At 42.8% G+C, this 12,753-nt stretch overlaps 1 protein-coding gene across 1 annotated transcript in view; it reads right to left on the bottom strand.

Moving 5' to 3' along the window:
* LOC131223718 (leucine-rich repeat receptor protein kinase HPCA1-like) overlaps nt 1–5,604 on the bottom strand; it is a 61,484-nt gene extending 55,880 nt beyond the window's left edge. The window contains exon 1 of the mRNA XM_058219204.1: nt 5,349–5,604. Within this exon, the coding sequence (XP_058075187.1) occupies nt 5,349–5,439 (91 nt within the window). The 5' untranslated portion in view covers nt 5,440–5,604. The remainder of the gene's footprint in view (nt 1–5,348) is intronic.
* Nucleotides 5,605–12,753: the final 7,149 nt, after the last annotated feature.

Genomic DNA, 12,753 nt, shown 5'->3' with positions numbered 1-12,753 from the left:
CGATCCTGGGATACTACAAGGAGGGTTTCAAATCATTAGTCTGATTCATAATGAGCATAACAAAAGCATAACCCACAAACAATAAGCACAAGAACACCACTACAAAATCCACTATGATCAAAAACTTTTTAGTACAATGCGAAAGAAAGGGGAAATACAATGTAACAAAAGAAGCAAAACTCCAGAAGCTCAGCTGCACGCTCCAACCGGCTGCGTCCTGACGTCACCTGCACGCATCAATCGTGCATAAGCTTATGGAAAGCTTAGAGGGTGATGTAAGTGTGTGCGCAATATAAACGTGCTCAAAATGCAAGGTCAGAGTGATGCGGAATCAGGACATGAATGCATTAGCCGTATCAAGGCTATGCGGTGCAAGATATGAATGCTATCGGCCATAACACGGCCATGCGATGCAAGATGCAACTCAAGCATGCCAATCCTCATCATGTATCAATACAGTTCTCATTCGGATAATCACCGGGGTTCAATACACTCCAAATGGCACTGCCGCTCTCCTACCCGCAGCCCAAGTGAACGTAAGAAACCTCACTATCCGCCCGGCCAATAGTTTGCCAATACCTATCCTGACGTCGATAGCGAACTCATTCGCGAGCTGGTCAAACTCACCTAGTATTGCCCCCTACCCTGGGCGAGTAAGGCCACACTCCTTTCCAACCGAACACGGACACGGCCTCCCGGTATTCGGCCCTCGTGCGCCGTACATCCACTCGGCCTCGACGTTGAGGCGTCATTCCTGGTACCATCGGGTTTAGGGATTTTCACCGGGACGTCCATGGCGCCCGTATGCTGGAACCAAATATTCCAATCCACCCATCCACGATGTGTCTATGGAGGCTATGGCCCCGATGTCGTTAGGGCATACAAGAACTACAATCACACAAATGCAAATGCATGAGTCACACTATCTAGTGCAGCCCCGTATATACCATGCACTTATACGAGGCAACTCCGCCTATCAGGGGAGCCCATAAATAGTCTATCCAAAGATATATGCTATGATTGGTCACCCTCACATCATGCATACATATGGTGCGAATGATCATGAATCATGGATCTATACTAAACATGTATAAAGGGATGGGCTCTAGATATAGTGGAGATGGGCCTAGACGGCCTACTTACCACAAGTTTGGGCCTATTAGTGGGCCTTAGGGAGAGTTAGCGGACATTTAACCAACATTATCTGTTCAATGTGGACATCAAACCAACATTGCTCCCAAGGCACTATCGCTATAAGGGTCAACACATAAATCAAGAAATGGGCCTCATGTACATCCCATTGGGCCTCTAATACATCGAATGGACCCCATGCATGGGTCTCGTATGCATATATCAAGGTAGGCCTCAATGACGGGCCACAAATGCATCCACGTGGGCCTAGTCACATGGGCCTGCATACATCACAATGGGCCTCATAAAATGGGCCTTAAATTATCTCCAAAATGGATGGACAGTTGGATGAAACACATGCATCATGATGAAGCCCACTCTAATGGAGGGTATGGTTTACAACAAATACATAATTGGGTCCCATGAGGGGCCTACCATAATGTTTATTTCCCATCCAACCCATTGTTAAGGTCATTCAGACCGGGGCCCACAGAAATGTTTATTTTTCCAAGCAACCTAGGGCCCAACGTAATGTTTATTTTCCAACCAACTGTTCATATGGTCATGTGGACCCGGGTAGGGCCCACTACAATTTTTATTTATCACCCAATCTATTCATAAGGTCACGTGGGCCTGGATCATTTGACATCCAAACTATTCATGAGGTGATATGGGCCTGGATAGGGCCCACTGAAATATTTATTTTCCATACAACGTGTTGAGGGGTTGTGTGGGCCAAGGGCCCACTGAAATACTTATTTTCCATACATCCTGTTGAGGGGTTCACGTGGGCAGCGAGCCCACTGCAATAATTATTTCACGTCCAACCTGTTGAAGAGGTCATTGGACCTTGGGGCAGATGTGGGGCCCACCGAAATGTGGTTCACAAATCCAGCCCATCCATTATGTGAGTCCCACCTAACTGACGGTCCATGCCAAGTTTCAGCGACATCCAAAACTCAGGTAGGCCCCACCAAGCGATTTTATATGTTTAGACATGTCTTCACACGATTCTAGATGGTATGGCCCGCCTGTACGGTTGATTTTTGAGATGGATGGGTGGTACGTGGGGACCCACCGAATGCATGGCCTTGATGTTCGAAACACATCACGTGGGGCCCACAACTGGAGCCGTGAGGCCCCAGCGTCCGCCCGCTCGTCGCTGCTGCAGCAGCAGCACTGCTGCTTTGAAAAAAAATTTTATTACTATATTTTTTTTTGTTTTGAGGCCCACCGAGATGTGATTCACAATCCAGCCCACCCATCATGTGTATCCCACTGTTCTACCCGTCCAGAACTAGTTTCACCTGCATCCGAACTTCAAGTGAGTCCCACCGAGTATTTTTTTATGATCTGGCATGTCTTTACATAGTTTTAGATGCTATGGCCCACCTGATGATCAGATCGCATTAAAATTTTGGTTCAACGCCTAAAGAAGACTGGAGAATAGATTGGACGGTGTGGATCACATACATACATCAAGGTGGGGCCTGCATGAGCAGTCCACTAAAAAGTAACCTTTTCTTCCTTTGCTTTTTTTTTTTTTGTTTTTTTTTTTTTTGTTTTGCTAGCCATGCCTACGTCCAGCGTCTCTGGACGCTGGACGGTTTGGGTAAACACTGCCTCATGGTGGGTCCCACGCGTGAGTGGCCCTTGTTCATCAAGGTAGGTCCCACATGATCATGGCCTACCATATATATAAATATTAATAAAATATTATAATATATCATTTACTCTAAATAGGGGGGGGGGGGGGTGGATCTTTCCTAAAATGAGGTGGGCCACCTTATTTGATGGATGGAGTAGATTTAATATATTGGTGGGGCCCACTTCATTCTAAGGAAGAGAGAAAGAGAGGGAAAGAGAGAGAAATAGAGAGAGCTACACGGTGAGATAGAGGAGGGACCCCGCCACTATGGGCCCTCCATTTCATACATGCATACATCAAACGGGTCCCACCACATGTGGCCCAAAAATATAGGAGAAATGACGGTGGATCACCCACCTTTAACCCTCCTCCTTGCTCCCTTGGCTTCAAATGCACCTTTCCTATACCTTGGATGGTGGATGATGGGGGATTAATGGTGTGGATGAGAGATGGGAGGGTGTAGATGGATGATGGAAGGTGGACCACACTTGTGGTTTGGGAGAGGAGTGTTGGACGTGAGAGGCTTGGTTGCTTGGAGAGATTTGAGAAAATGAGAGAGAAAATGAGAGGATGGGAGTGATATGAGGTGATGGAGTGATGTGTGTAATTAATGAAGCATGGGTTTGTTTGAAAAGTGAGTAAAGGAGGGATGGGTGAAGAGAGAGAGAGTTGACTTTGTGAAGAAAGAGGTATGGGTTGTTGTACTTGAGATAAGGTTGCATTTAATGATGATTGATGGGACTTATTGCGTAGAGATTCCCTCGAAATCCGCAACGCGCGGTGTTTCTTCGGAATAAACGCTGATCGGCATCTTCTTACCTGGGTATCGGTTCGGTGCGCAAGTCACGGCGTTGGAACCGCGGCGACGACGCGATCGTCAAGACATAAGTTTCAGATCGAGCCGACGTCGGTGCGCGGGACCTGGCTTAGGGTCGGTTATGGGGCGAAGGTTGCCGAAATTTGACCGGAAGGACCGCGGAAGCCAACGGAATGGTACGGATTAGGACACGGGTCTTACATTGAGGGTTTTCCACTTAAAATTCTCTTGTGTGTTGTGGTTTATGCTTTGATTTATTTCATTCCTTTATTATTCCATAATTTTGGTTTGTTTTGGGAGGCTAGATCCTAAGGTTTTGTGCAAGGCACCCAACACCTTCCTCATACATTTGAAATTGAATTTAAAATTATTACTTAAATTTAAATTTTAATTAATTTAATCCTTAGAATTGGCAAGATAAAGTGCAAAGAAATAGAATTGGTAAGATAAAGTGCAAAGAAAGATTAAGGGGAACTCGTGTGGGACTCACCCACTAGTAGTTGCCCACCTATGGTCCTCATGAGCGTATATCCAACATTAATAAGACCAGGTGAAAGTCAATCCATGAGTTTTGGGGCTTATGCACATGGTAGAATTTATAAAAATCACGAAACCATGCATGCATGCTTGCCTAGACATGCATAGAAGAGCTCTTTCTTTTCTTTCAAATGCAAAGACAAGAAAACCGAGTTTCCAATTCTTGGAAATTCTAGTAAGAGTATAAATCCAGATTCACAAATGATTTTTTCTCCGACTCCTGAAAAGGCCATGAGCCAAATGTAGTTGTAGGTCCTGAAATGGCTTTATGATCGACAATAATAGAGAGTTTTGGCAATGATTAGTGGAACAAAACTCTCTCTCTCTCTCTCTCTCTCTCTCTCTCTCTCTCTCTCTGATGTAGAGTGGGTCGGGTCGCAAACTCTTTCATGGCAAAGATGGACCAGAGAAGGCCTGATAAGAGGCAGAAATGATCTGGGCCTTCATAACCTTAAAAAGTAGTATCTCGCAAATTGGGGTGTGTTTTTTGACATATTATATATGATTTTGGGGTTGGAGAACCTACTTAAGCCAACCAACCCTGCTATGTGGAGTTGCCCATGCCGGATTTGTGAGATTCTATCAGATGAATGGTTAAAAGTCCCATTTAATTTCATTTTTACTATAAATAGTAAGTTTTAATTTGAGTATAACTTTTGATCATTTGAGTTGTAGAAGTGGTGCCCAACATAGGAAGGGATATGTTAGGAGAATAATATGTTTGGGACACTTACTATTTTTACCCAAAAACCATGAAGTCTAGTAAGAAAAGTGATCGTCTATAAATAGGTTTACTATTTATAGGAAGTCACGTTTTTAGAGTGTTTGAGTTAGTGTCTAACTCTATAACTGTGTCCTAGGTTTGAGCTCCCTATTTAAATGGATGTAATTTCATGTTTTTTGTTTTTTTGTTTTAAATTTTATCATTAATCAAGTTATTTTGAATTTATTAGGAATTATTCCTGCTTTTATCTCTTGTAGATTCGAGGAAGCTCTGTGAGGAATCCAAAGAGCTCCGTGGATTTGGTGGATAACAAATAACGTGGGTGGATTGCCGTAAGATGAAAAACTCTCACGTTCAAACTCAAAGAGAGAGAAAAGAGATGAGGAGGGAGAAAGAAAAGAAGAGGAAGTTGTGTATTTTCTTTTTCGTGTCCTTCCATAGGGAAGAGAACCCAATTCAAGTAGAACAGAGGAGAAGCTTCTTTAAATTACCATCTCGCCCATCAGTAGAGCTTGAGACCCTGTACAGGCCCTCCGTAGCAACAAGCAACAGCAACAGCCATCTCAATGGCATCGTCACCATGGCTAGAAGGAGTGAGACCAGAGACCAGTAGAAAAGCAGGCGGTGAACCGAGGATGGAAGTTGGAGGAGAAGCTCACGACCGTCGGATTAATACCTCAACAAGCAGTGGTTTCTTATCAGAATTGAGTTCAAAGCAACCTCCATTCTCACATCCTACATATAAATGCATCCACCAACACCATGACTAGCATGTTTGTATTATGGGATGTATGATGTGTTGAAAAGTCTTCAAAAGACTCCTTCTTGTCCTGTGCCTTTCATGTGTCCACTTCTCGTCTTTAATATGTGAATGAGAAAGAACTCGATCGATTTGATTGAATTGGATTTTTGTTATTTTTTCCATTACTCAGCTCACAAGATTAAGCAAGAAAGGCATAGGTTTGAATTCCATTTCTGCCTGATTTGAATCTGTAAATAGCTATTAGAATTGTACAACTTTTAGAGTAAGAAAAATGCTCACATATAACGCTTGTTACAAAATAATAAAATAAATAAATAAAATAATAAATAAAAATAAAAAAGCCATTTTTCCATTTTTTCGGAACATCGATCAGTTCATGCAGGTGGGCCCACTACTGAGTATGTACGTAAACACTATAATTTGATAAGAAATGGGAACATTTCTCTACAATGAATGATAACATTATATTATAATTAATAAAGATAAGAAATAGGAAATTAATTTGATGGAGTGCCAAACACCCAAAGCAAATGTTTTGCTATTGGTGTGTCTCATTACGTTTGATCAAGATCTTTTTTACCGTGATGAGATGTGGACCACACTCGCCATCATCACCCGGATGCGAATCGCCCGCCACATCGCAATAGTGACGGATGGTAATCCGGAATGGAGAATCAAAGGCCCATGCAAGGATGACCCATCTGGGCTATTCATAAGGTGGTCCCCACGTTTCATGTCTCCTATCTAACAAAACTGGTCTTGTCATTCATAACGTATTCCGTACCGTGCAAACAAATGAAAATTCTCACTCCGTAGAAAAATCATCGTCTGCGAAACTGCTAAGATAGTCCAATCAAAGGAATTTCTGGTCAATGGCCGATTAACGGTGGAGCCAGTTGGATGCCTGGTCCAGATCATCACGCGCATCCAACACGTGTATAAGCCGTGCCTCCAGGCCAATGGGCCCGCTTCCTCTACACAAATAAATTACACACATCTATTCGAAAGGCTCAACCGTGTATTGGTTATGATTCCAAGGAAGCACTTTGGTCATACTATGCTAACCATACAATATATAGCTCTTAAAGAAAAGGCAGAATTCAACTGATTGATTTCATCGTTTCAATAAGGCCCATCCGATGGATGTAAAAAGTAAACGGACAGTCCTGATCAATGATTGGAATATCCGTGTTGCCTCTATGTTTACAATTCTTACCACGTTGGGAAATGTGTGTGCATGTCCGAACCAACTCCGCGTCTCGATTCCAACCGAATAACTTTAACCCCAAGCGTCAAAATAGCCTGATATGCCTGAATTAAGCCTATATAACTAAAATCTAATACAAATTGTTACATATTTAGCCACTTACAGGATGTTTTTTAAGATAATCAGGTGAGGGTTGGGTTCATCCTCAAAAATGGGTAGCACTTTGCCTTAGGACTTTTGTAAGACAAAAGCAAAATAAACATAAATACTTACAGTCTATCACTAAGAGCAATTGCAAAGCACCTTTTTAAAAGAAGAACCGCTTCAATTGAGATAGAACTAGTCCAACATATGGGCGTAGACTTGGATTATAGCTACTAAATTACCACTACTCCCAATGTAAGATTAGATTACCAGTTACGCCAATGAATGTAAAAGTATTGATTATGCTAAGGAACATAAAAGATGATTGATAAGATAAATGGTTTGATTTCTTTAGTTAGTGTGAGACCCTTTGCTTTGTTAAATTTCTTCTTTATTTATAGATGTGATAGCCATCTAGATGTTTCTTCCTCACGTTCAGTTGATAGCACTCGCTTCAGCACCACTCAACCCTTCCAAACTCTTCTTGGACACGTATCTCAATAACTTCTATAGCAATGTTTATCTCTCAACCACGTTCTCCTTTCGAGCTTTTTAGTCACACTACGTCTACGGATGACGTGTATGATCCAATCAACGCCAGTTGTCATTTTCGCAAATTATGCTCCACGTATCCTAGCAGATCTCATGCGTATTGTATAATCTTCATGCAATAACACATGTCCCATTATGATTAGTTTTTCCAAGAACGGTAAAAAATTGGGCGCAACATTTCCCCCCATGTTACCTTGCCTTTGGTTTAAAAGGCGAGAGTGACGTTTGGCTCGCCGTCCGACGCATTAAATGTAACTGTCTCTCTTTCCACATGTCGGCTCCACATTGCTTATACTCAACCGAGACGAAAATTGAATGATGATTTTTTCCTTCTCTCAGTGGTTACCATTGTGACACATAGCGATTTCCTTAAATGACCAACTCATGCGAGGAGTCATGATTATCCCATCATTAATGTGTATGCTCCTGGCCGATATATATGTACGTATTCAAAATCGATTTAGATCTTTTACAATCCTTCCTTCTTACGCATCTTCTTTCTCCTCTTTCGAAAAACTTTTGTCACTGCCATGACTGCTTCTTCATCTTCTATTTCGACTTTTCATCAAGAAGATTTTATAAGTAAGTTGGATACTCTTCCTTTCAATTTAGTGGTTAGTGACATCATTTTCGACATTCCTGTCGTGTCTAATAAATCAAACCTTACCCTCGTCTCAGCTTTCTCTCCTGAAACTATTCTCAAGTAGATCTAATTGATAGATCCATTCTTCCTTGGTTATCTAGGTAAAAAGCCTCTTCTTAAATCCGACTCCCTTCCAGTTCATGTTAATGACTTCAAAGCCCTGAGATCCTGATCAAGATCCATGAAATAATGGTCAGAATGGTTCGACCTAATATCCAACCAGCATGGTGATACATGGAAACATGCTGGCATCTACAAATGTATCGGTATATCCCTGCATGAGTATACAACAAAGACTTCTCTTCTTACAGTGACTTCAACCTTCTGAAGCCAATCAACCAACACATTCCATTTCGGACGCGGTCCTATGAGCCCAACGGTCATGGGTATCTATGCTCTTACCATCTTCTTCCTTTCGGTGATCTAGTCTAGCCCAACTTCGCCCAAAATGAGTTACAGTTCTTCGAGCTTCCAGATAAGAATGGACGAGCTTATTCCACTTTCTTATCCACCTAGCGCAAACCTCATGACATTGTCGATGACCAAGAACACACCACACTCTTGTTGACGTGGCTTTGTCGTTACTTGTTTTGTGTGGATGTCCATTAGAATATCATTTTCTCTAGCATCACTCATTCATTTGTAGACAATATGGAATTCCTCCTTGCCATTAAAACCGATAAACCCAACAGTTCTTTCTGCCCATTTCGCAATAAAGAATTCAGTTTGGCTTGGTTCATAGAAGAGTATGAGACAACCAATGTAGAAATGGCTAAGCTTAGAGACAAAGCTTCAGAAAGCTATTTCCTCTGTAGAGACCTCCCTTATAGTAGCACTGTGTAAACAGGTATCAATGCTAAGGCAACAGTCAAGCAGTACTGCCCCAATCTCTTAGCTCATCAATTTGACCTTGCTCAATATCTTTCTTACACATTCACTCATAGAATTGGCAATCAACATCCCTATGAGTGTACACTTGTAGATTTGGTTGAGATTTTTCAAACTCTCGACAACAATTTTGATACAATGCGTGCAACTTTCGAACCCCCATCTTCTCAAGTTGTCCTCGCTAAATGCACACCTTTTGTGAATGGTGGACGAATTATTATAATAAAATGGTTACCGAATCCACTGAGTTTATTATCGCTTGACTCTTTCTTTTTGTAATAAGGATAGAGAAACCCATGGTTGAGAAGAAGAAATCAATGACCGATGGCAATAAAAAGAGAATTGCATCGAAGCCAGTCACGCCCCCAAGTAAGGAGAACAACATGGTCATGAAAAATGGCATTAGCCATTCAACCACCTCCCTTTCAGTAATAATTAAGGGAGTAGTCTTACAATTCTGAAGCTAAAATGCCAAACGGTGTTGGCTACGAATCCTATCTAGGAAGATCCTCCGACTCAACCTTTGCCAACATTAACAACTCCCTTAGTTCTTAAGAGAATTACAAATCTTTAACCTCTCCCAGGACCTGTACCTAAACCTCCTATTTCCCCAACTATTCCAGTTATACCAATAAATCTTCTAGCAATGACTAGAAGAAGCGACCAAGCTGTAACGAAGACTTCAAGTATCTCTCTTTCAGCTAAGGTTATCTTTGCCTTTGAAACATATTATAAAATAAAGTATTGGCCGAGACTCTCACCCTCATATTCTTCATGGGAAATAAAAAGAAGCTCACAAGAGACATGAAGAAGCCCATTTTAATCGAGCTTGGAATAAATGGCAGAAAAAAATGGAGAGGTTAAACAATCTTAACATTCCCTTCGACATTTATCTAACACGTTATTGGTCCAATCCACCACCTTTTCCTAATTCAGCTTAACCTCTGGCGATACCTATTGGTGATCCTACTAAAATTTAACTAATGATCGACCGATACTCTGCCATTACTGTCTGCTTCGACTTGGGTGGATGTTTTCCTTTTCCTTTTTCTTGTCGCACCCTTTCCATATTTTATACCTTTCCTGATATTTCCTCGACCATATATGCAATAACAAAAGAATTGTCGACCGTTGAGAAACACGTAGTCCCTGCACCAACTCTACTTACTCAACCAAATATACCAATCACTATTGCTGCTACAACATGCAATCCTAGAATTCCCATGATGGAACTTAAGGTGACTGATTTTGAAGTGACGACAAGCGATATACCTAAACCCAACGATCAAGCTCAAGAAGACACGGGAACCTTTTCATGTTTCCGTCCATTCGGAGCCTATATCGTCCACTCTCGATTAGGAAGATGATGAGCCCATTGCAATGACGCTACATATCTCACAGGACTACATCTTCTCACTTCACTCTTACATTGGCCAATCCATATGTTCCACCTCCTAAACAACATGTTCATACCACATATGCTAAGCAAATTCCAGTCATAGACGAAGAAGAAATAGAACCTTTTTGACTAGTTGTTACTGCTCCTAGCCAAAAGGAAACTACTAAAGCTCCCTTGATCGACAATGCCACTACGCCATCAGAGAAAACCATCTGAAACCGCATGCATCTTAGCCGATGGACATGATAACAATACATTCTCCAACACTAGAGATAGTGTTTCTTGTTGAAGAAGTGATTTCTTCCTTGGCCAAGCTCTTGATAGAGACATTACCATGACGAAGTCTCCTTTGCCTTTTTCAGAACTCCAATAGCTCCATGATGACTTATGATCTCTCATACGTTCGGGAACCATCAATATCATTTCCATGGGATTAGTTGAGTAACTTGAACATCTCATTCATCACTACCAAGTATTCTCTCGCTTGGAAGATACTTGATGTGAGACCTGTATCCTAATCTGTACCGTTCCGTATGCCTTCGCGGTCCTCCCGGTCGAATTTTGGCATCCCACGACCTGTTATCGGCATTTACGCTTGATCCTGTGTCATGACTCATATATCAGAGTCGGTTCAACTCGAGACTTGTACCTTAGCGACCGCGCTGTCGCCGAGGTTCCAACGCCGCGTCTCGCTCGCCGAGGCGATACGTATGCTAGGAGATGTGGGCCCGCGTTCAGTTCGAGGAAAACGCCGCGCATTTGCAATCCCAAGATAATCTTTCAAATAAATCACATCACATCCCATCAATCAAGTACCACATCACCTCACATGTCAAGTACACACCCCATCCCCAAGCAACCCCAAAGTCAACTCTCTCTCTCTCTCCACCCATCACTCACCCATCACTCCCCATCACTCACCCATCTCTCTCCCTCTTACAACCCTCTCTCTTTCATCTCTATCCCTCATTCTCCAAGCAAGCCTCCCACGTCCAAGCTAGCTTCCATGGGAGAGCTTTTGTGGCCCACTTTCCTACCACTCAATCCCACCATCCAAAGACCATCTCCATTGTTGAATCATGTCCCTTTAGAGCTAAGATGAGGAGGAGGCCAAGAAGATCGACGGTGGGTGATCTAGGACCTATATTTTTGTTATTTTCATTTATTTATTTCTTTGTGATTTGAAGGGCCCACATATGGTGGGACCCATCTTGATGTATGATTTGCATGAGGGGCCCATAGTGGCGGAGTCCCTCCGCTACTCCGATCTCTCTTTGGATATGTGTGGCCCACCCTAATGCACCCCACCATGATGTATGTATTATATCCATGCCATCCATACGTGGGGCCACCTCGATGTGCGTGGCTAGTGGATCACGTGCACATGGACCCCACATTCACACTGTCCAGCAGCTTAGCTGCTGGACTGTATGAAGGAAAATACAAATATCAATTTGGTCCTGAGTTGGTGGGCCACCTGTGTGGATCCCGCCTTGATGCATCTGCCATACACATGGACCCCATGTGATGTATATGTTTAATATCCACACCCTCCAGTTTTCTGGACAGTGGAAAACCCACCGTGAGATTTGTGTTTAATTCACGCCATCTGTCCATCCATGGACGCTGGACGTTGGAGTAGGCCTGATATTATAAAATAATAATAATAATAATAATAATAAATATATAAATAATATAAGGTATATATAGTGGGTGGGCCACATCCACATGGACCCACATGATTTGTGTATTGCACCCACCAAATGGACGGTGGGGCCACTAATGTATATGTTTTGATCCACGTCATCCACCGTCCAGCTATCAGGACGGTGGAGTTTGCTCATGAGGTATGTATTCCTCCATGCCGTCCATCCAATCTGGTGGGTCCCACACGTGTGGACCCACCTGGTAAGCTGATTAGCCGGTACCTCACCTAGCAGCTGGCTGCTGCAGATGACGTCAGCAAGTTCTGTGGGTCCCATGCTTGGGGCATGTGTTGATGATCCACACCGTCCATCACATGGACCCAGAACATGTACATGTGTGGCATCCATGGCCACTTAATGTATGTGTTGATGATCCACACCGTCCATCTCTGGACGGTACCGTTGGATGCATCATGGTGTATAAGTGTTATCCACACCTCCCATGGGTCCCACGTGCTATGATCCTGACCATCCAGATCATGTGGGACCCACCAGATTAGTTACTGACAGGTGGGCCCTATAGTGACGTCACCAAGTTTTGTGGAACCCACCGCTGGTATGTTTTAATCCAGCCATTTATCCGTGTGGAAATCT

Source organism: Magnolia sinica, chromosome 13, assembly GCF_029962835.1.
Source record: "Magnolia sinica isolate HGM2019 chromosome 13, MsV1, whole genome shotgun sequence".
Lineage (NCBI taxonomy): Eukaryota > Viridiplantae > Streptophyta > Magnoliopsida > Magnoliales > Magnoliaceae > Magnolia > Magnolia sinica.
The sequence above is the reverse complement of the archived record's forward strand: the minus strand, read 5'-3'. Positions and strand labels throughout refer to the sequence as shown.